The 25,386-nt window shown below is 37.3% G+C and overlaps 1 protein-coding gene across 25 annotated transcripts in view; it reads left to right on the forward strand.

Moving 5' to 3' along the window:
* The window catches only part of RhoGAPp190 (Rho GTPase-activating protein 190), a 709,768-nt gene that overhangs the window by 487,056 nt on the left and 197,326 nt on the right, over positions 1-25,386 (forward strand). For all 25 annotated transcript variants that reach the window (XM_068385117.1, XM_068385108.1, XM_068385124.1 and 22 more), the window contains one exon: positions 1,665-1,801. In XM_068385117.1, the coding sequence (XP_068241218.1) occupies positions 1,665-1,801 (137 nt within the window). The remainder of the gene's footprint in view (positions 1-1,664; positions 1,802-25,386) is intronic.

The following is a 25,386-nucleotide window of genomic DNA, read 5'->3' on the forward strand; positions in this document are numbered from 1 at the left end:
ATATACTAGAGGGTAAGAATTATATATTTGGCTGACTTTTATGTAATGCAGATCAGATAGAGAAGAGTAAATTTTATACAGTACAATTTGCAGAGAAACAGACAAAAAGTAACCTTCAACATATGTTTAGCAAAGACAAATCTTAAACCCTGAACCAGCTATGGATTTAAAATATCGTGCAATATAGGCTACTTATAGTTTTTTACTGTGGTGTTTGTATAAAAACTACTTTTAATTGAAGATTGGGTGGGAATCAAGTTTATTTTACAAAGGATACTTGAAATGGTTGATTTACTTAGTGCGTCAAATGCCCTTGAATTTGTGCTTTGTAATGCTTGATTTTTCCTCCTTCAAATTATGCTTCTATGAGGACTGTAATCATACAGTAGTTTTCTGATCTGCTGTGCAAATAAGTGTATTTTTTTTTAAGTATTATGAGGGGACATAGATTTTAATAATGAGGAAAAAACAAAAATAACCAATCTTATTCCAAAATACTTTTTTGAAGAGAAAAGAAGTGCCAGACCTATTTTTCATAGAAGAGGGAAAATGAAAGAATAAAGTTCTGTTTAGAATGTTTATTTTTAACCTTTACATGGTTTCAATTAAGCTGGTTTAATTTATGGCATGTTATTTGATTTTGAAACATTATATGTGAAGAATGAAACAATCAGTAGTGACAACCTGTTACATTAGTACAGTACAGCATATAAGTGCAATTTATTTACAACTAAAGATGATGATGGTGTTTTATTGTATGGCTATATCAAATTTTGAAAGATATTTCCATATCTTTTCCAAATTATAGTTTTTTTTTATTTTTATTTCTAAATAAATTAACAGAATAAGTGTTTTTTTCATTAAAAAAGTAAATTTATGAAAGATATTTTAGTCAGACATTTTCATAAAAGATGTTGCATCAAAGTTTCTCTTATGCTTTGCTTTTATGTCATTTGATATTTTTGGCAATTTTTTAAATTTTTCTTTGTGTTTTATTTTTGCTTTAGCTGTTCCATGTATATAATACCTGTCATATAATAGAATGTTATATGCTGTGAAAGGGGTCTACATTACAATTGTCATATAAACTGAATTGCTAGTAAAACTTTGTGTTATTAGATGTAAATTATTAATGGAACTGCTTCTGTCCCTTTATTACTAGGCATAGCAATTTGTGTTCATTACCATATATTTTAAGTACAGTAGAAGTCACAAACATTGTATTAGATGTCACAAATATTTGCTGAAAATAAATATGATACTGAATGGCTTCTTAAAAATGTTTTGTTTTTTGAGAAGGTTATTTTGTTTCTTTTGCTCCATATGTACTTAATCATTTTTTAAATGCACTGCATGATTTATGAAATGTTACACTGTGTTATATTTCATGTATATATCTACTTTAGTTACATGTAGATTATTTATGCTTAAAGATTTACTATTGAAATAAATCAATGTTACCATGAAGTTTCAGGTTCTCTTGAGCTAATGTTAACAAATTTTCAAGTTTTAAATGATGATTGAGAATTGGCATACACATATTTGGTAATTTGATTGTTAATATTTTCTTGAGAGTTTTGATGGTTTTGCATTTCAATTTTCAAGTTGTATTTTGTTGAATATGATTTTCAATTATATTTACAATATGTTGTTATTTTGAACAGGCTGGGTAGATGATAGCATATGTCATCGACGTTCTGATGAATACTATGATTACTCACAAGCTTTTACAACTGGCCGTCGACCTAAGCATCCCTTGCCCATTTCTAAACCAAGACAGAAGACAAGTCAGACATTGAAGGTTAGTAGATACACTCATTGTAAATTATCAGAGCTTTTGGTGTATTGTATTGTTATTGGAAATATTTTATTTAAAACTATTATTTTTGTATTAGAATTAACCTATGTGACATGCAGTTGACTAGCGAAGACCCCGTTATATTTAGAAAAAAAAAACAGAAATATAATGGAAGAGATGGCTGAGGAAACTATACAGAGATTTAGAAGTTTATGATGCAGAAGTTCAAGGTACTCTTTAAGAATTAATATAATGTCATTTTAGACTGTATTCTTTAGTGATTTTCATGGTACTGAATATTATGAGAATCTGAATACTGAAGTATTTAGGAAGTTTATTTCAATATATTTTATTCCCTTGTGTAATTTGTGTTACTTTATAATCTGTTAGAAAGGTAATTTCAAGGAACAGATTGTGTTGTTTCAAGTTATTTGTCTTTCATGATAAATGTGTATCATTTCTTTCTATGAGATCATGTTCAGCAGAAATGATTATAATTGCTTAAAATTAATAAATTTTTTGTACCTCACTCTTGATGGCATTAGAGGGCGAAATTCAGTCAATTACAGTCAAATTTGCTAAATGCTATAATAATGATAATTTTTAAAAGTTATAAGAAGATACTTTTCTAATTTCTTATTTTTGGGGGAGGTGGAATAAAATTTTGGTACAAAAGTTATATTTCAAAATTTCGTATATGTATTTTAAATGCAAAAACTCTCCTTAAGATTTATAATAAATCCACATGTGAAATAAAAGGGAACAGATTTTAAAATAATCAGAAAATAATGGAATGAAGAAGAAAAGGCCTAATGAAAGTTTTTGAAATGAAAGTAACGATTAAATGATATTAAAATTGTAGGAAGATTATGATTATCTTTTATATGAGTGCAATCATATACAGTACAATACTTAGCTTTAATAGCCATAAAGTTTTTACTCATACTGATGACAATTTTAATGGTATTTTATGTTTAAAGGGAAGATTATTAAAAGCAAAAGTCCCTCAGTGTTGTCAGAGTTATAGTCAGATACATATTTTTTAGTATTCATGGGAGATTTCTTCTATTTGAGAGGTTATTAAATTTAAGATGTCTGTATTACAAAATTAATAAAATAAAATTTCCATTTTGATACTAAAGATAACACTTTTAGACTGCTATATTAGCGTTTATCTTATAACTTAGTTATCTGATCTGATTATATTGAGATTGCAAAGTTGGACCATAGGGGCATCTAGCCAATTCAACTTAAGAAGAGTCAAATTTGTAGAAAATTTCCTTAAAATCTGAACACAGCATATCTTAGCATTATACAGTGTCTCACCTTACGCTGGGGGTATGATTCAAATAAGTTTTTAACATGTTAAAAACTAAAGTAAGCTATAATGTTTTAGGGCAAAAGAATAAAAAATGGGCTTAAGTATGATGTACAAAAAATAATCTACATGCATCCTATCAATTATACATGTAGCCCAGTTATTCCAAGAAATTTTCCTCCTAGAATCATTAAACAGCTGAATAGGAGACATTGAAATCAGCCGTTTTTCTTCCAATGTCTGTTTTCAATATTTTTCTATTAGACTTTAATAAATTGCATAATTGTGTTACCCTTTTTTATTCAATTTCATGATATGCACAAATATTTGTAATATACTCTATCAACCCACCCCCATTTTGATTATTTTGCTTATCTCTCGAAGCTTAGCTTATACCGACATTTACCCAAAACAAAAAAATTCCTGTTCATTTTTTTCATTCTCAATAGACTTAGGCCTGTATAAGTACAGTAATGAAACAATCTGATGGTAAATAGCAATAATCTTGGTGTGGGCATGCCATACATGCTTTTTCTTTGTATTCTCATCAACTAGTGCTTGTTAAGTCGACACTGTTAACCTCCCTCTAGATAGTGAAGAAGTTGTAAAAGTGTTATTTTAGGTTATTATTGCTTATATTGCCCAATTTAAAGGTGGTTTTATGTATGGATGTATGCAATAATGATATTTATTTACTTATTCATTTACTTATAAAATAGTCTTGTATATATTATTTTACAATGCTCTTCTATTTAAATGTAGTGACAGTATTAGTAGTACAGTAGTTCCCAGATTAATCGCAAGTGTTTTCTGGCGCTGCATTCAGTTCGTTCTGATATGGCCCATGTTCGAAGTAATCAGTTTTCCAGTTTCATTTTACATTCCTAAATTATATTACTTACAGTAATTTTCATGAGTATAATTCAATTTAATTCCTTAATTTTGTCATCCAAAGGTGAAAAACAGAAGCGTGTTAATCTTAGCTGCTTGTTTTGATTTTAACCACATTTAAATATATGGTATGCCTATAACCTATAAAATTTGGTTTGATTTTGCTTGATTTTATGCTTGAGGAAACTTTTTGCGTATACAACGGAATATCAGCAGTACAGGACACCTCTTCCCCCTATTAGTCCGTTATTGCGAGTTTCAACTGCCGTTATTGCGAAGTTTAACTGTAATTCCTGTTTAGATTGTTCATGGGAATTCTTTCTAAGTGATCGTGATCCGAATTCTCTTTTCTGTCTCATACTGATGAAAATATTGTAATTTAAGGGGACGTTTGACATAGCAACTTTAAAATATCGAAAATCGTTTAATTGCTTCTATGTATGCAGAAACGTATCGTACATGCTCTCCAGAAGTTTCAGCCAATTGTTTTTACAAATAATGAAGATAGAGCGGTCTTTAAATGATGACATCATCTTTACTGCGTCGTCTGCATGAATCATCTTTGCGTGTATAATTTTGCTTTTATATGGCGATTTTTTTCACTTATTTCGAAATCTTGTATGTCTGGCAGAAATGGGAGGCATTGGTAGAGGGTAGGCGAATGCAAACTACGGTTTACGAGAAGAATAGCCAGAGTTTCCAAAGACATAGAAGTTACATTGCACGTGTGTTTTGCTTGCAGTTCGTATGTGCATTGTGTTTTCACAACATCCTCATGAACTTTATAGAAAGGCCAATGCTACCTAAGGTCAAAGAAAGAACAAAAAGTAAGCAGAGAGAAACAGAAAGGAAGCAAAAAGAGAGGGAAACATGAAAAAGAGTACAAAGCTGGATCATTCTAAATAAAACTCTGGCAACAATGAGAAGACACTGACAACTCATGACACTATTATACATGTATATTAGTAAACTTACAGTTTAAATACCTTGTTTAGGGAGCCTTCATGTAGGGATGAACAATAAAAGTACAAAGTAAGGTTATCATAATAATGTTATCTTGTGTTTTTAAAGACATAAAGCAGAAATTTTCAGCAAATCTTTGGGAGCTCATTACTTTGAAACATATTTACGCTTAGGTACAATTTTTTCACTTATTTATTGTTCGATTTTAAAGAGAAAGATATAATTGAAAAGAGGAATAAAAATCCCACAAATTTGTGTACCAGAATTTTTATTTTCCTTTTTGTGTTTTTTTTTCATGATTATTTTACTTGTAGACGAAGAAATTTAGGAAAAAATTAATTAAAAAACAAAGTAAAAGGAAAGTAAAAAATCTGTCTTACAGAATTATTCAATTTATAGAGTTTTTATGGTATGATTTTCAATACAATTGGTGTCATATTAGTAGAGAAAAATGTACCTAAACTCTTTTTTAAAAATCATGATTTTTGCTAATAAATCAAAAAGTGTTTGATCAAATGACTTGAAATTGTAATATGATGAAGGTATTATATATGTCTAAAACATATGTAGAAATGGTGAATGGTGTATTTTGAATAATTAGAAAAAAAAAATGGAGGATGTAGTGGACGTTCCCCTTAAGCAATCGTTGGGAGGAATTCAAAGGCCCTAGTTTTCCTCTTATGGAAATGTATGTTCAAATGGTTACTGACCAGATTAAGAGTTCCAAAAAAGAGTAGGAAACTTGTGCTTTAGTTCAAGGGAAAATCCAGAGAAAAGACTGCTAGCTTATTAGAATGGGAATGATGATGATGATAATGCCACTCCAGCCATTAACAAGCTTTTGGCCTTTGATAGTAATTAGTTTCATACTATCATCATTTTTGGCTGGTATTGTTCAGTTTTAGAGGGCTGACAAGTTTCGGCAAAGGCAGAGATTCTATACTGGGCAAAGGCAGAGATTCTATACTAACCTACCCACTTTTGATCCCTAGCCTAACTCCTCAAAGCTTTGCCTAGTGGTTGTATTGCACTATTCAGGGAGGATTCTGATGGAGCACAGCACATGATAGAGCCATCACCTCTTTAAGAGCCTTGCACTCTTGAATTACTTAAGTTTCTTTTTCATGCTAAACCCTTGTTTATTCGCAATATGGTCTGATTTTATCAACCACTGGAATCTGAGTTAGAAAACCAAGCTGGTAGGTTGGATCCTATTATCCTTCTGCTGTCTGAAGTAAGCACTTTGAACAACCAGTTAATTTTATATGATAATAGTGTGGCATATCATATGGTTCCTGTGAAAGAGTATAGTTACCGCATAATTATATTATACTCGAATATAATGTGACTTTTGAAGGTAATTTTAAAGGGGGCACATCATACACGAGATACACCTTTGACCAAACTATTTGTCCATTTACATTGGTAAAAAAATACATCTCTATTTAAAATGAACAGGATTTTGATTAAATTATGCTTTGCTTAACTTATTTAATAATAATGCGTGTAATATTCACATATATGTATTGTATTATGAAATAAAAGCAGCGAATATGCATCCTTTCCAGTGTTTACGTTTATAAGAAGATTGAGACTACCGGCTATATTTTCCAAATCAACTACCATATTTCCCGTGTCATAAGACGCACTTTTTTTTCCTGAAAAATACCCCCTAAAATTACTCTGCGTCTTAACACTAAGATAAAGTTGTATAAGGGACTTTGACAACTTTCAAACATCCCAGTAATGACATACAAACACTCACACTCGTCAGACGTAAAATATAAGCCTACAATTATCATTCATATGTGATAAATAAATGCTCTTTCTTTAATGAATGAAGGTAACATGATATTTGTTTTTGGTTTGGTGAACAGCTGATTACTCGCCAAGTTGACTAGCAGTAGTAATTTTTTGACAAGAGAGCGTATATGTCCTCAAACAAACTATACAGTTATAGAAGCGATCATTTCTCCTTTGGTTTGCCCCTCCTCTTTATGGGATGGGCTAGCCAGCATTCATTCACAGACTAGGATGTCTGGTTCCCTGCGGGCGAGGTTTGAAACGTTCGTAAACGTAATGAAAAGCTGCCCACGCTGTCGCTATCGTTCTAAAACATAAGCTAATACAGCTCTTTCGGGACTAATTGTTTGAGACAATAACCCTATAATGGTAGAATAAAAAGTCTCAGAAGCCTTTCGTATAAAACGGCAAGTCGTTGTACCCGAGGTACAATGACGGGATGCGGCTGACTCAATCAAATTGTAAACCCGAGTTTATGACAATAATCTTACAGTTTTGTCTTGGATAGAGCGCATGCTCCGGGAAGGCTTACGGCCTTTATGAAGTTTTAACAACACCCGATAAAGTTCTGTAAAACCTCAAAGGAACTAGAGTCTCCCGAAAAGGGTTAAGTCTCATATGTGGGGGTTTGCTTCAAGAAGACCAGACATATTGCCATCGACCGCTTACCCAAAGGAGTTGCCATGGACCGCTTACCCAAAGGAGTTGCCATCGAACGCTTTCTCGCTAGCGAGAAAACCGCTGTCTAATTCAGGCAAGGCCTGCCAGGGGAAATGAACTAGAATGTAAAGAAATTTTTCCTTCCCCCTAATTTCAGTCCCGGCAATTGAGGGTTTCTCGATGACGAGAAAAGATCACAAGCCGCCTACTAACCCCACCACGCGAAGTGGGAGGGTGAAGGGAAGATGACGGTGGTTCATTCGGAAACGAAAGGGCCGGTACTGGCAAGACCAGCCTAGGTGTCATAGTAATCAGCTGCTTCACGGGAAGACCCATCCCGTAGCGGGGGGAAGGAGGTCAACCATAGAGTTTTCAGAAAAAAAACCTCTGGATTGCGGGAACAGAGAGATTCTGAGCGACGAGAACCTAGGGGTTATGCATTTATTTTATGATATCCTTTCTCGTATGATATCCTTTCTCACGACTAAGGGATCGTGACTCTATTTTGGGCGCCCCTAAGTGATCACTGGGACGAGAACCAGCAGGAACTCTGTCGCTGATTCCTGATGGAATCTTCAGGAATCATGTTGTGTGAACCCACCGGTGTTCACGAGACCAGAACCCATAGGAACTATGTCCTAGTTACCTGTAGGGAGACGGAAACCCCTAGGCAGCTGGCATCCCTCAGGCGATGGAAAAGAGGAAGAGGGCTGCGCGAGACTGAGGGTTCAACATAGCGCTGATCGCGCGCACAGAGTTGGTAGCGCGCATAGAGTTGGTGCCATGCACTGAGATGGTAGGGCGCACGAGTACTCTGTCATAAGAGTTAAACTCATGATGACAATGATCGCACACATAGAGTTGGTCGCGTGCATGAACACTTAGCGCGACAAGAGTCTGAAGACTCTCTGTCATAACAGTAAAACTCTTGATGACGATGGTCAAGAGTGTAGCGCTGATCTCGTACCACAAACACCTCGCTCGACGAGAGTACGAAGAGACTCTGTCATAATAGTAAAACTCTTGATGACGATGGTTACACACGTAGAGTTGGTCGCGCGCACTTAGATGGTTGCGCGAAGAGAGTCCAAAGACTCTCTGTCATAAAAGTAAAACTCTTGTTGACGATGGTCGCGCACGTAGAGTTAGTCGCGCTCACTGAGATGGTGGCGCGCGTAGCGCTGATTGCACGCTCGTGAACACTTCGCGCAACAAGAATCTGAAGAATCTTTATTAATGACGATGGTCACACATGTAGAGTTTGTTGCGCGTGTAGCGCTGATAGCGCGCGCACGAACACTTCGCACGACGAGAGTCCGAAGACACTCTGTCATTAGAGTAAAACTCTTGATGACAATGGTCACGAATACTAGAAGGTTCAGCGTGATTGCGTGGACTCCTAGAGGTCGCGCGATAAGGAGAGAAACTCCATGCTACAATAACCCAGAGGTTCAGCATAGCGCAATACGTGCAAGCGCCAATGCTGTACATGACGAGAGTCCGAAAACTCTCTTGTCATAAGAGTAAGACTTGATAACGAGGGTCACGAGAACCTGAAGGTTCTGTGTGTTCTGAGTCGTGAAACCCCAAAGGATCAGCGCAATGGAAACCGAAGTTTCCCTGTCATGAGGCACCAAAGTGTCGGCGTGACTAAAGGCACGAGAGCCTTAGGGTTCAGCGTAACCTGTGTTGCGAGACCCCGAAGGGATAGCGCAGCGGGAAACCAATGCTACGAGAGTCTGAAGGTTCAGCGTAACCATCGTTATTAGAGCCCGAAGGCTCAGCATAACTGAAACCCAAAGGTTCCAAGTCATGTGAACTCGAAAGTCCAGCGCGACGGAGGCCCAAAGGACTCCTAAGGTCATGAGAACCCGCAGGCTCAACATGATGAAAGCCCAAAGGCTCACGATCACCACGAGGAGAACCAGCTGGTTCAAAAAGATGTCTCCTCACAGCACGAGGAGGAGAACGTCCAGGATGAAGATGGGTCACAAAGCCTTCCACCCTACGATCCTCCGGAGAGAAGTGCTGAGCAGACTCCGCCCGAGGGGGAGACTAATACAGCTTTAAAGATACTTTCTCCACTGGGAGGTTTGTTTTCTCGAAGGAGAATGTCGCTCAAGACAAGACTCTCGCTCCATCCCTGGAGGAGAACCATAAGCGTAAGGGGGACCACCGAGACCCAAAGGTTGTCTTCTCTCGAGAACAAGAGACTCGTTCCCCCCGAAGGGGAAACCTGCTTCGGAGAAAACTCTGCCACCGCTTCTGGTGGATCAGCAAACTCCTGGGCGCCTGCAACAACCCGCAGCTCTTAACACAAAAGCTGAACATAAGTTTTCTCTCGCGAAGGAGAGGAAAGTTCTTCCGAAGGAGGACATCGCCCAAGACGAGCTTTCTCCCAGCTCTATGTAAAAAAAGCGTAGGCGTAATAATCTCTTGCGAATGAGAGAGAAGGCCTCCCGAAGGAGGATATTGCCTAAGACAAGCTTTCTCCCTACGCTATTGTAAAATGGTGCAGACGTAATAATCTCCTGCGAATAAGAGAAATGTCCTCTCAAAGGAGGACATCGCTTAAGACAAGCTTTCTCCCAGCTCTATGGGAAAAAAGTGCAGGCGTTGTAATCTCTCTCGCAAACGAGAGAGATGTCCTCCCGAAGGAGGACATCGCTTAAGACAAACTTTCTCCCAGGTCTATTGGCAAAAGCATAGGTGTAATGATCTCTCTCGCGAATGAGAGAGAAGTTCCTCCTGAAGGAGGAACAAGCCTTGGACTTGCTTTTCCCCAGCTCTAGGGGAAGAAACACAGTCTTCGGCGACGAGATAGCAGAAGCAGATCTCGTCACGCTGTGAGCAATTCTTCCCGAAAGAGTGAAGGTTGCTGAACGGCTAAAGTAGGGAAGCTTTCTATCAGGGAGGGAGCAGCCCAACTCCGGAGAAGGTTAACACTACCTCGTAAGGGAAGGTTCTCCAACCCCTAGAGGCGAACCTCCTGGCAGCACTCTATGCTTCCCATCAACAAGTCTTGTTCAAGTTGAAGGTCGGCAACGAGTGTTACCTCATAAGGTGGGTATCTCACGAGCTGCCACAAGAAGCACAGGACATTGACCATAGCGGCCGAAGCCATCAGTCTTGCTTTCTACGTCGCTGCTATCTGTAGAAAAGGCAATAAAAGTTGTGATGAATTACAATTCATAACTCTGCTGCATAACAGGAACTATTCGGGGAATAAGTCACCTTCCTTGTAAGAGAATTCCTCGAAAGAGAGCAGAACTGTTATAAACTTTAACTCAAGTAATGAACAAACAGACGGGAGTGTTGGAACTGCCGGCCACCCACGCAGGGGAGGGTGGCAAGGTAGGGGAGGTATATCAACACAATGACAACTCCTTTACGGCAGTCCGCCAGTTACATTATCAATAGTAATTAGTGTTATAAGTATTGAACTATATAAGAGTGTGTTTCCATATATACATATTTACACGCATATATGTATAAGATAAAAAAAACACAAAAGAATAAATTAAACAGCAAAACAATCAAGGCAAGTCTTTGCGGGAGAGAAAGGCAGCATGTCCATCCTCTTCCTAGTCATAAAGTAAAGTGGTTACTCAGCTGAGAGTTGTGAATGAGCGGGGTAGCCAGTTTACCCCACCCCCCACCCGCCAACTATCGAATGGGGTAGTTATCCCTCACTAGAATTGTCATGGCTCGTCTTTCAGCTACGCCAAAAGTATACCCCTATAAATATCGGAGGGTTTGTATTTACGCCGGAACAACTAGATATAGGGTGCGTCTTACCCCTTATAGCCTCTTATGACACGGGAAATACAGTAATTAAAGCAAACTTCCGAAAGATTTCTTTTCACTTGTTGAAAGAAACAACCATTAGGCTACTTGAACTATCAATTTTTTGTACATACAGTATTAGGTATATAGGTTTTAGTAAAATGCTTTTTTCATATTTTATTTCCTGTCAAGTTTAATGGCATATCAAATTTTATGGGTGTTTCATCCCTATTGCCAATGTACAATATAAGCTTTGTGATGCTTGATAGAAAAAATTTTCCTTTCAATTCTTAGGTAGTTTTCCTGAAATTTGGTTTATCTTTGAATAAACCATTGACTAATTTTATTTTTGTTTTTCTCTAGTTTTAGGCACAGCTTTCCCCAATGCCAAGCAACTTGAGCATTATTTGTTTTCACAGCTTCAAGTATAAGTTTTACTTGAAGTTAACAGTATATTTCTTTTCTGATCTTTTTTATATAGGTTTAAAGGTATAATGTACTAATAAATAATTTATATTCTACTTCATGTCATTTGTAACGATTATGGCAATTAATTGTAAACACGAAAGTTGAAATTCAAGTAAAACGGCTCATGTTATCTGAATCAGTTGTCCATAACAAAACACCAGTGATTTGTTCATTTTTTTATAGCCATATACATTACTAATGATACTCTTATCATTCTCTTTTGCTTTTTCAACTTGTTGACATAAAACTTAGATAAGAGAGATGGAGGACAAAATGTTATTTTGTTATGATTTGATCCTCAAAAAAAGAACTCATATGATACACTCGATATTTAAATATAAAAAAATCCTCTTTTATTGGTGAACATTTTGGGGGTTGCACAGTATGAGAGATTGCATGTTACAATAGTATACTGTTTACAATGTATTAGGTTAATCTCTTAAAGCTTCAGTGCAAGCTGATCTAGATAACTGAGGATTCTATATTTGAGAATATTAATATTAGTACTTTTTTCTGGGCATTTTTGTCTTAAAATAGGATTTAGTCTTTTTCTTCTTTGGTTAGAAGAATGCAAGAGGAGGAAGTCAGTGTCATTTTGAATGTAGATAAGACTGTCAGAGGCTATGGCTTTTTTAAAAGAAGTTCATTGCGATGAGCTGCCTAAAGATAAGAGCTTGCCAATATTTCAATCAGAATTAAAATATGATATTTAATCTATACACATAATATTCCAGTGACAAAAAAAAAAACTTCAGGTAATGAGATGGGGGGACGATTAGTCTCTTATCCCGGGGATTTTCCTTTTCCTTGGAAGTGAAGATTACGAATCTGTCAAAAGAGTTGCCTTTTCCTTTGGACAAGTGAGTGGCCGAGCCATCTGGTTGAAGTAAAGGAGGAACTGTTGCATCTACACCAATTCTAATGACACTTATTGGAGATCACAGTTCCTAAATACTTAAATGATTGTACCTCATTAATCCTTTTCTCCTTCCATTGATATTTTATCTTCCATTGTATATTCTGTTCTCATCATCTGTCTTCTATTTATCTTGAGCCCAACCTCCTGTGATATTTCATGCATTCTAGTAAGCAAATATTGCAAATCCTATGGTTTCCCACTAATAAGGACAGCATCATCAGCATACTTTAGGTAAGCTAATTTCCTGTTACCAATCCAGTTCAATCCTTCTCTACCATCTCCAACTGATCTACACATTACAAAATCCTTGAGGAGGATAAACAACATATGTGATAATGCATTTCCTTGGAGTATTCTACTTTTCACTGAAAAATCATTTGATAGGACTCTACTAATATTAACTTTGCCTTTGCTATGCTCATGAACAGACTTGATCAAATTTACAAATGTAAGAGGAATTTTATAATAACGCAGGGATATCAAAATTAGCCGGTGCACACTATCAAAGGTTTTTTTTGTAGTCCACAAATACCTTTTCCAAATCCTGCTTGTTCATCTCTCAGCTTTTCATCAGTTTTTCTCTAGTCTTTTTAGAATAAGCTTACTATATATTTTCATGACAACTGAAATAAGTGTGATGGCTCTGTAATTATTGCAATCACTGAGTTCTCCTTTTTATGCCATTTTCACCAAAACTCCTAACTGCCATTCACCAGGTTTTGCCTCTTTATGCCACATTCTACAAAATAATCTTGTAAGTATTTTGGGGGTCACTTCATTTCAGCCAGTATCATATCAGCAGTTATTCCACTATAACCAGGGGTTTTTTAATGATAGCTTCAATTTCAAACACATTGAATTCATTCATGAGCACATCAAGGTCTTTCTCAGCTTCAGGCATGTTAATCAAATTATTAGCTTCGTATTTTTTATTCATGACCTCTCTAACCTCCTTAAAGTGTTTCATCCAGTGTTGCCTTTTTTTCATTATCTGTTGTTATAACAGATCTTTCTCATTTTGATGGGTATATGCCTCTTCTTCTCTGCCCCCGTAGAGATTTCATTAATAATTCTATGGGCGATTCTTACTCTATAGCCACTGCCTGAATTCATGGCTTTGTCAGCCTCATCTGCTATCCTGTCTGAATATTCTCTCCAATCATTCCTGGCTTTTCTTTTAACTTACTGTCAGTACTGGAATACTTAGCATGCTCTACCTTGTAATTTTAATTACTTCCTCAAAAACTTTTCATTAACCAATTTTTGTCTTTGTCTCCTTATTATAGTATCCCAAATATCATATGATATCCATGGTTTTCTCCTTGTAACTACATGTCCCAAAACTTCAGTACCAACTGACATAAATATTTTTGTAATATCACACTATTCTTCATTAAATGTCTACTCTTCATCTCTTAAGGTTTATAAGACTGCAAGTTGATTCCTATTTTCAATTGCAAATGTTTCTCTGTGCTCTTCCTCTAGATTCTAGAAGCTTATATGTATCAAACCTAGATATTCTATTTACATACATACATACATATATGTATGTATATATATATATATATATATATATATATATATATATATATATATATATATATATATATATACACATATATATAAATTATAAATGCATTAATTTTCTTTATTACTTCGAAATTGGATTTAATAGATATTTGTAAGGTAATTTTGATAAAAGTTTTAATGAAATTCTGTACATTGGTTGAAAGAAATATATTATCTCTGAGGTGGAACTTCATAGCTAAGTGTGTTTATGAGAAGTAGTATACCGTATTTGATTTTAATAGATTAATATGTAACTTCTGGGTAAAGTGAAGATTTGTAGCACAGTACCATTTTCTATTCAGTTACTTGAAAATCAATTTTTGAAATATTTAACCTGTGATTGTATTTTGCAATGGCTTTAAAACCTTACTTCTGAGGTCATACTTTTTTAGATAAATACCAAGACACTTTACGCGCTAAAGTTTAGGACTAGAACATCTTTTTTTTATATATCCCCATTTTCTTAGCTATACTGCATATCATGTACTTTTTTATGTGTGTGAGGTAAGTTTGAATGCCGTAGAATACATTGCAGTATTAAAACTATACTTCTGTTACATTTAAGTATAAATTTAGCAAATTGGCTATATATGCAAAACATTGGTTTTAAGGTAAAATACGTCCAACATCTTGATATAGCTTCTGTTGCTCTGATATGCATGAAACCATCCTGTGTGAATTTTCTGTGAATTGTAAGGGATATATTAGAATTAATTGACTTCCAGCACAGTCCTATCAAGAGTGTGTATTATTATGGAGGTTTTTCTTTTGAGTGGCTCCTTTCTGTAAATTATACAGGGTTATTAATATTTTCATTATAAAAACTGACAATGGTGTTATTAATATGTTAGCACAACTCATGATGTATAATGAAGCAATGAAAGTATGACAAAATTTCTTTATGACATAAGATTTTTCATAATTCTTTGATTTGAGTAAGTAAAAGTAAGAATATTTAAAGGTTTTGAGGTATGCCATTTCACTTTTACACAGTGTTTAAAAGACCAAATATCTATAGTGATCAAGTGGTGCAAATACCTTCACCAGTCAAGATAGGAACAGGGAATGGCTGTTTAATTACCTGTACATGGCTGGTAGACTTGTGGATCCCCCCAATTATAGTATCCTTATCTCACAAGATGGTATGGTGTGTATGCTAGTGGAAACTGTTAAACTATAATTTTAAAGAAGGAAATGTATGATTAAGTATGTGATATAGAAATGCATACTGAATTTTATTCTTTTTGTACAAAAGGATTGGTGATGTATTTTCTGGTAATTTACCCCTATGAAAGAGATGTCACTACACACAAGATTGAAACTAATCTTTCAGAATCTGATATGAAATTATTTCCAGTGAATCTTACCCTAAAATCATGAGCCTATTAGTAGACTTAACAAGAAAACTGCCTTCAATCAGGAAATCAGTTTTAACTTTGTGGTGCCAAAAGTGTCTTCAACACTTCTTGCTTCTGCCATCAGTACAGTTTTTTAACAAATGATTCCTCAATTATTTTATTTTTCCTGTATTCCGGGAGATAATTTATGCCTACTTAGCTTCATGACCTAGATATTGTACGGCGTCAATGACCTTAGATGTCAGGATGCCTAAAAACTTTAAATCAATCAATCAACCTAGATATTGTATGAAATGCAAAGAAGTGTCATTATATTCAGATTTGTTGGACCAGCATTCAATCTGTTCATTAGACCCATGAATTTCTAATGTTTTGCAGAGTTACTATCCCTAGTGACCTAGTTCATCTAATTCATAGATATCTGAGTACCCTAAATTAGTAGAAATGTGTATTGATAATAAGGAAGGTAGAAAACTAGGTGAAAAAAAGTGATTAAAGTGAATAGAAAGGTAAGGGGAAAATTTATGACAAGGTAAGCATTGGACTTATACTCAGTAGGTAATACTCAGTAGGTAGAAGTAAACAATGAATTGGCTTTTTATGAGGAAAATAGAATTTTAATAAACTTTCTTATTTTTGTACTCTCCTGATGTTCGTATTGCTTCTTCTCCAGAAGCCCAGTTTAATCGATACGTATTCGTAAAATACATGCCCTTAACAAAGGAATGGAACATTCTAGTGGCAATAGCCAAGAACTCCAAAATTGCCACGTCGGGTACTCTTTGTTTTCAGTTTCAAAGCTGACAATATTCCTCCTCTTTATACCATAAGTCAGTAGGAAGGAGGGTGGGCATGTATATGAACATCAGGTACAAATAAAAATAAGAAATGTTATTATTAAAATTCTTTTTGTTCTTATAAATCTCCCCTGATGTTCATATTGCTGACTCCCAAACACTGTTGGAGGGAGGGGTGCAATTGAAGGGGAGAGAAGGATACTTTTTAAGTAAAAGTAATGTAATGTGGTTAAGGGTTACTAACGGTGTAGATAACTTTGATAAACCATTTAAAATAACTTTTAAAATGCAGGACTGCAGATTGCTTACTAAGGTAATTAAAAATACTGTATTGTAGATTGAATATTAAATACAACCCAATATTTGTAGATAAGCAAGTAATAAATTAACCGACCTCAAAATTACTTAGAGACGGACCATATCCTCTGCTGCCTTTTTTTGGGCTTAGAGCTCAACAGTCTTCATAAGCAAAGCATGCTTCTTTAAGATAATGTTTAACGATTGCCAACTTAGTACACCATTGAATTGTTGCTAAAACTTTATCCAAAGAAAAATTTAAAAAATCAGGAAAGTAACTGTACTCCTAATATCATGTACCTTCACTTTCAAATATTTTATCATTCTGGATTTAATTTTTGCACATTTTTGTGACCAAATTTTTGACAAAAAATGACATAGCATTTTAGGTTAGGGAATGATTCAGGACCCTCAGCCTTAAGAATAAATTAGGCACACCACCTTTTGTCTTTTCCAAATACAACTGGACAGCTCTTACTGGACAAACAAAACTATTCTCTATTGAACTGTCTTCATCCAGCTTTAGTGGAGAAATGTGAAAAAAACTGAGGCAGGCTTTCTTAAAACCACTTGGGTCTAAAGGAAGGTGTAAGAGAAAAAATCATATTGTATTCCCCAAAGCTTACCTCGAACAACAGCACTAACAGAAAATATGCTTTTGTTGTATCCTCAAGAGATAGATTTCCCATCAGTTCAAATCTCACCCCTTTTAATTACTGTAAAACCACATACAAATTCCAGAAAACTTACCGTATTACTGGAGGTCTTTTGATACTGAAATGATCTGAACACATCCACTATAATGCCTGAATCGGATAGATCTAATCCCGAATGATTCAGTACAGAGTTAAGCATGGATCTTTATCCTTTGAAGGATTAAATGGAAAGTTTCTTGTAAAAAAAAAAAAAAACGAAAAGCTTAACAATATTATCCAGGCTAGTTCTATTTATGGGCAGGTTCATAAGTTTGCATCAATCAAAATAAACATGCCATTGTCTTTGATGCAAGTTATTGGGAGAATGTTTTTAGAGCCTATAATAGACTGTCTAGATTAATTTCAAAACCTTTTGTTATTTAATGATACTGTAACGTGGATGGGTTTTAATGTATCACCTTCAATATTGGCTGTCCAACAATATGGTCCACAGATTTGTGAACTACTGTATTCCCTCTGTTGTCAGAAAGGAGCTACTGTATATGCATCATCCTATGGTTCACCAAGCTCTTGAACTTTTTTTAACACTTGCCAAATCATGTCAAATGGAGGGAAGGTGTAAAGGTCTAGATTTGACCAGTCTTGTAATAGAGCATCTACCTTCCAAGCCAAAGGATTCAGCACAAGTGAACAAAAACGTCTCGTCTTCTTATTAAGCGATGTGGCAAATGTTTTTTCCTGCTTAACTGATCAGCAAATATCTCTTCTATGAGATTAGAAAACCCCCTATAATAGATTCTGCAAAGGAAAGGGATTCAATTTAAATCCTTAACCTTATCTGATTGCATACAAATAATGTCTGAATTGAGATATTTTCTTTTATAAAACATAGTGATATAATCAAGACTGGTCACTAAAATACAATTCCAAGACTAGGTCTGGTAATTGAAACGTTCGTCTTGTACAATTTAGCATGCCTCTTGTTAAAAAGGGTCTGAGCACTAAACGTGACCCAAAATCGCCAGTCTTTTTCTGAATCTGAGACAACAGCCCTTTGAAACTATACATACCAAAGTTGGCGAGTTGAGATGTGTAAACTGACTGGGAAGTTGCCCCTTTTTCCAATTAATAGAATAAGAGACTTCTGAACTTATCTTAATCAATTTATTAAGGTATATCAGATTAGTAAGGGTACGCAGATGGAAAACTCGATACAGTGAGCCCTCGTTCTTTGTGTATTCATTCATTCGTAACACAGAGAACCTTATAACCTATTAAATAAAAGAAGTACTCTCACTGTTATATACTTTATTACTTTTAAGCCCCAAAATGACTATTAAGAAAAAAAAATTATTAGAATATGAAAAATATAAAAGTTTACAAATCTGCGATGTACTGTGGGAGCGAATTATTGAGCTTCAAATTGTATTCAAATCCAGTCCATATTGAACTCAATATTGTCAAAATCCAATTCGATATGAACCAATCACAGAGATCAAAGGAACGAAAGTACAATCTGCAATGTTCATATTGCAGTTTCTTAGTCCTGTTGGTATCGATCAAACATTCACGTGTTTGTTTGCTTTTTACTATGCATTAAGATTTCTTCCCCTGGTTTTTTTAGCAATCACTGTGTGGAATTTGCACCGGAATTTCTTTCTGGAAGTTCATTATCCATATTTCCTTGTTGTGTATATCGGGCAATATTGTGATTTAGATAACATTTGTGAAAAGTATGTTTCCCACACGATACCTCTCATAGAAAAGTGTGTTTCAATGGGTGCCAATCAAGTTAAACAGTGCAAGTGCTAAAGGAAACTTGCTGTTGGTTCTGGGGAAAAGCCAGGGAAGGGTAAGCTAGTTGATTATGGTGGGAATGATGATGATAATGACTTGCGTCCAACTTTAGACAATTCACATGATTAGCCAATTTCCGATAGTGATGAGCTTTATAAGCATTTGATATCGCTAGGTTCCATGGTTAAAGTTCAGAAGTCAAGTGAATCCTCCCTCAAGGGGCCCGGCCAGAATGGCAATATATGGGGGGTATTGGAAGAAAAAAACAAAATCCTGAAAAAAATTCACTGAGCTCCGTATGGCGATGGAGAATGCGTATACAAAATATTTTGTTAAAATTCCTCTTACTTGCATAGTCACAAGGTAATTAGTAAAAGTAACTCAATGAACCAAAAACATTGTTCTCTACAAGAAAATGCAGTATTTGTCAGGGGAGACCTACCCGGCGTCTTCGGGAGCCTCCAACCGTAGGCATCGTGACCTGTAGGTTGGACTTTACTCCGGTTATCTCCCCCTAAAGAGGAGCCAGAAGCACAAGCCCACGAGGGCGGCGGTGACACTGAGACCGCGTTACTACCCCACACGGGGTCATCGGAGGTAGCGTGCCCCCCGAACACGAGGGCCGACTCTCCGGACGCACTACTAGGACCTTCACTAGCCCTAGAGGGGCCTGCCACTGGCCCTGCACTAACACTGGGCTCCTGGGATAGGACGCCTTGTTCATCCACTACACTAGACTTACCTCGTCCCCTACTTTGTGTAGGTGACGGCGAAACCGAGACCCCGTCGGAACGCTCACTGGGTGACGGAATCGGCGAGGAAACACTAACTTTCCTGGGGGAACGTTTCGCTGATTTTCTTTTCTTAGTACCATAACGTACCCACTGAATATCGCTCCAGTCCACTCACTCGGGGCACGTGTCTGCTGACGAGCACACTTTACCCCTACAGGAGGAACAAAGGGAGTGAGGATCCACTTCGGGCTTGGAGAGGAACGCTCCACACGATTTCCCGGCTCTAGGCCCAGGACAACGGCGAACCTGCTCCATAACGCACACAACGCACGACACAAGCACTTAAGGAAATGAATTAAACACTGGGTAAGCACACGGTTGAAAAGTGAACGCACAGGAACACTTGGGAAAGCACACTATAAAAACGCAAGTTGCCACGCTGGGAACACGTGGGGCACAGGACGCACACAAAGGATCGACAGAGATACGAGAGCGAGAGATGTTCACCTCTCTCGACCAGAGAACTTAAAGAAAGTAGTTCTCGGTAAGTATGTTAGGAAAAATAAAAATTATTTAAAATTTTTGATAATTATTACATTTTAATGTAAAAGAAATTGTGAACAATGGCATCTGTATAGCTTCCGCGAGTCACAAGATGATATATTACATGGTAAATTACACCCTTCATTTTACGTTTGTTTTTCTCGTTTTTGGCTAGAATTTTATCGTTTCAAAGATGAAAAGACAATTTCAACATCTTGCTAACATAATGTAGAAGAAAATTTGCTCTTAAGAGTTCAGAAGAGAGAGAGAGAGAGAGAGAGAGAGAGAGAGAGAGAGAGAGAGAGAGAGAGAGAGAGAGAGAGAGAGAGAGAGAGAGTGTGTGTGTATGTGTGTGTGTGTGTGTGGAGGAGTTGGCCACCTTGCCTGACACGAGCCAAAAGAAGCAATATATGGAGCAATAGGATCTTTGTTTATGATTAAATTATGATAAATAACTTTGTTTTTGTTTATTAATATCCAAAAAGGAACATAAAATTCATAATAATCAGGATTTATTAATACTGTATTGTCTTTGTAAAAATACAAAGAAAAACTTAGAACGCCCTTTGACATTCACTCGTTTTCGGCAAGAATTTTATCGTTTCAAAGAGGAAAAGACGATTTCAACATCTTGCTAACATAATGTAGAAGAAAATTTGCTCTGAAGAGTTCAGAAGAGAGAGAGAGAGAGAGAGAGAGAGAGAGAGAGAGAGAGAGAGGGAGAGAGAGAGAGAGAAAGAGAGAGAGAGAGTGTGTGTGTGTGTGTGTGTGTGTGTGTGTGTGTGTGTGGAGGAGTTGGCCACCTTGCCTGACACGAGCCAAAAGAAGCAATATATGGAGCAATAGGATCTTTGTTTATGATTAAATTATGATAAATGACTTTGTTTTTGTTTATTAATATCCAAAAAGGAACATAAAATTCATAATAATCAGGATTTATTAATATTGTCTTTGTAAAAATACAAAGAAAAACTTAGAACGCCCTCTGACATTCACTCGTTTTCGGCAAGAATTTTATCGTTTCAAAGAGGAAAAGACAATTTCAACATCTTGCTAACATAAGGAAGAAGAAAATTTGCTCCATTAAGAGTTCAGAAGAGGGTAATATCGGCAGTGACGCACAGAGAGTGTTATGGATGGATGAGCGGCTACCTTGCCTGATAGGAGCCAAAAGAAGCAAGATATTGAGCAAAAGGATCTTCACTTATGATTAAATAACTTTGTTTTCGTTTATTAAAATCCCAAAAAGAAGACAAAATTTATAATAATCAGGATTTATTATTATTGTCTTTGTAAAAATACAAAGAAAGACTTTGAACGCCCGTATCTCAAAACTGTACTCTTTGACCTTCAAATTCTATCTTCTCCCTTAGTTTTAAAGATATAGCATTGAAATTTGGTATATAACTTAGAAAGACATTTCAAAATAATCAAATGTCCTTTTTTCCAGTTTTTGTTTTCATATTTTTTTCAATATTTAACTTAGCCGGTGATTATATAGCTGCAACTCTGTTGCCCGACAGACAACTCTACGGAAAAACTCGCCAGCGATCGCTACACAGGTTGCGGGTGTGCCCAACAGCGCCATCTGTCGACCAGATACCCAGCTCTCAATGTAAACAAAGACTCAATTTTCTCTCTGTCGAGGTGTCGACAACACGTACTTTACTCGCTGTTGCTAAACTGGAGTTTTTCACATCTATTTGGTGAAGTACTATATTCTAGTTTTGAGCTTTCGCTATGCAGGTGTTTTATCTTCATCTTAAATCTTGAACTCGTTTTGGATAGATTTAATTATGGTGACAAAGAGAGTATGGACTTTCTTTCACTTTTAAATGGCCGACCCTTCCCTTAGACGGAAGTGTGTTTAGGCTTTTAGTAATTATCTTATCACGTTATAGATTTTCCTCTATATATTTTATATCTCTCCGCCTTTATTAGGCCTCTTCGATTAACTTTCCATTTATTATAAACGTATAAAAATAGATTTTAATGTTTTGTTTATATGCGACCTTTCCTGAGAGTAGGCGGTCCTAACTTGGAAACCGAAGTTAATCAACGTTGAGCCCTTTATATCGTAATTAGCTTTTAAAGAGCTAAGGATTTAAAACTTTTTAAATGTAATATTTTATGAAAGAATTTCTTTGATAGTCTTCGTACTGTTTTTAAAGATGAACTAAAGTTTAGTTTATTTATGCTACGCAGTTGTTGACGTTCAGGACGTTCAACATGCGCTCTATCGTTACGATAGAGAGAGAGTGTATCACGGTTTCACTTTGCAGTAAGAGTAAATCGATTCTGACGTTTTGTTCATTCTTTCTTAGCTTAAATGTTTTAAATTCTATTTTAAAGGAACTTTTTATTTGAAAAACCTTTCAGTTTTTTCCTTTAGTCAAATAACATGTTTTTTTGACGAAATATAATTGGGCTCTTCTCTTAGGTGCGAAATCAAGAGAGAAAGAGAGAGAGAGATAGAGACGGAGGGAGAGAGAGGAGAGAAAACGTTCCGTTCAAGCGGGTAACGTTGTTCTCGAGTTACTCTCGTCCCTAGTCGCTGTACGGGGAGGAAGGATAAAACGTTTTTAGTTTTTTATTCTCGTCCCCAGGCTATGTGCGGTGAGAGATTGAAAACGTAGTTTATATGAACTAGTGTTTAGTCTCTTTCCCAGCCACTGATTTTTTTATCTTAAAATATGTTTTCTGTTTTTTGCTGGTATTAATGAGCTTGCATTATACGACTGATTTCGCAATTACTACCTTTTAATGAAGGGTAGAATTGCGTGTTTCAGGTAGAAATCAGTAAAAGTATTCGATTTCAGTGAAATAAGTGCAAAACAGAAAATCGAAGTGATAAAGTTATATGCGCAAAGTGTTACAGAGTTGCGTCCGAGGGTTCGTCTGTTCGTGCCTGTCGTTCACCTAGTCCGGGACCTCTTGCATGCTCCCAAGCCCAGGGGAGAAGTAATGTCAAACGACTTATGGGTTCGAGAGGCCTTGATCAACGAACAGACGTTTTCCCTCTATGGTATCGGGTGTATCTTACCAAGATCTCCCCTACCATAAGACGAGAGAGACGTTGTTTCTCCTCGTCATCCAAGGCTTTTCGCATAAGAAACCTGTCACAAGGTTTCGAAGCCCTTAAGCGAAAGTCAGTCCTTTCAGGACAGGTCCAGCGTCCTGGTTACAACCATTAGGACAGTTCTGACCCTATGCAGTCATCGGATAACTGCTCGCCGCCTAACAAAAGCGTAACACAGACTCCGAGAGTCTTTTTTTGTTGGCAAAGTGTTGCGGTCACAGACGTTACCCTCGTCTCTTACCACAACCATTTCCGTTGATCCTTCATGGGTTGTATGGCAAGACATGCAGTATATGCTTGCCTCCCTTATGGAAGACTATTCTTCTACCGATTAGTCCGTTGAGTCTAGCCGTTTATCTCATCGATATCCTGGCTTTCAGCCAAACTAACGTTCCTTTGTGCTCACTGTTGACGTTGGCGTAGCTTAGTCACGTCAGTCAGGTTGTTGAGAACCACACTCGATGCGGTCTCGTGTGGTTTTTCAGCCGCATTTGGACGTTAGGCCACTTGCTGATGCTCCTGTTGACGTTCAAGACGTTCACTAACAATCGGAGTTGACTTGTTTTGACGTTGTGCGTCAACCTCCGCATTCTAGAGTTGTTTTGACTGCTCTGTCTAGGCAGTCAAAGCAGTCTCGAGTGGACGCTGTGCGTCCTCACACACCTGTTGTGGTTGACAGTTCAGTTGTTGACAGTTCACAGACTGTCAAGCAGTTACATGACGTTGCGTTCTGGTCCGCTACTCATGCACCAGTGAGTGTGGACTCTGCTTGTAAAGCATTGCCACCACGGTAGGTCTCTCCCTTGCTTGAGACTCAGCTTTTATCGGACAAGGTTCCTGTAGATGAGGAAGTTGCTGTTCCCCCTCCTACTGATATTCCCTTGAGGACTCTGTCAGATGGAGAGGAGCCTAAAGCTGCTTAGCCCCCTATGGACTTTAATTAAATCATGATGATTTTTTTAAGGATCTTTGTCCGGATCTTTTTGTAACTGCTGCTCCTCGTTCGCCTAAACGTCAGAGCTTACACTAGGCCTAGCTACTTCGAAGCCGTTGTTTTTAAGCTAGTGCTCTCTCGCTCTCCTAGAGAGCTTTACGTTGGCTAGGCGACTGGTTTTTCACCAGGAGGAGTTTGGGGGATACAGCCTTTGCTTTCCCTTCTTTTAAACTGGTTTATAGAGCGAGAGTCTGATATGACACGAGAGAAGTTCTCGGCTTGGGAGTTCATGCCTCTGCCCAGATAGACTTCTCAATTCTCGTAGACTCTCCCTGGCGCCTGACCAGGAGACGCTCCAAGTTTTTTACAGGTCAACTTCACAGCTGTTTTCGAGCCTTTGAAGTTTTGCTGTACAATTATGTCATGCATAACAAGGCTTTCAGGGATGGTAAGCGGTACCGCCTCAGTCGCTAACCCCGTCTGTTGCCGCACCTGCTCCCGTAGACCCTAAATGGGCTTTGCTGCAAGACATGCAGTCCAAGCTTGCGTCCTTGATAGAGGACTTTAATGCGGAGAAGGTTGCTACCGAACCTTCTGGCCAACAACCTTCCAACCGGTCGGTTGTGCGCCCTGTTGACGCTGAGGTAACCTACTCGCGTCTGCCAGTTGAGGTGGTTCCTCCACCGATGCGACCCAGTGTGGGTTGCCAGCCGCACGTTGACGTTAAGCGACGCTCAGAGGTGGTTGTTGACGTTCAGGACGTTCAACAACCAGCAGAGGTGACTTGTTTTGACGCAGTGCGTCAACCTCAGCAACCCGATAGGGTGTTGACTGCACAACCCAGACGGTCTAGACAGTCTCGGGTTGACGCTGTGCTTCCTCGCGCACCCATGGTTGTTGACAGTTCACAGACTGTGCAGCAGTTCCATGATGTTGCGTCCGGCTCCGTCACGCATGCACCAGTGTGACCGGACTCAGCGAGCCAGACGTTGCCCACTCCGTTGCCGTTTCCTCAT

Source organism: Palaemon carinicauda, chromosome 1 (assembly GCF_036898095.1).
Source record: "Palaemon carinicauda isolate YSFRI2023 chromosome 1, ASM3689809v2, whole genome shotgun sequence".
Taxonomy (NCBI): Eukaryota; Metazoa; Arthropoda; class Malacostraca; order Decapoda; family Palaemonidae; genus Palaemon; species Palaemon carinicauda.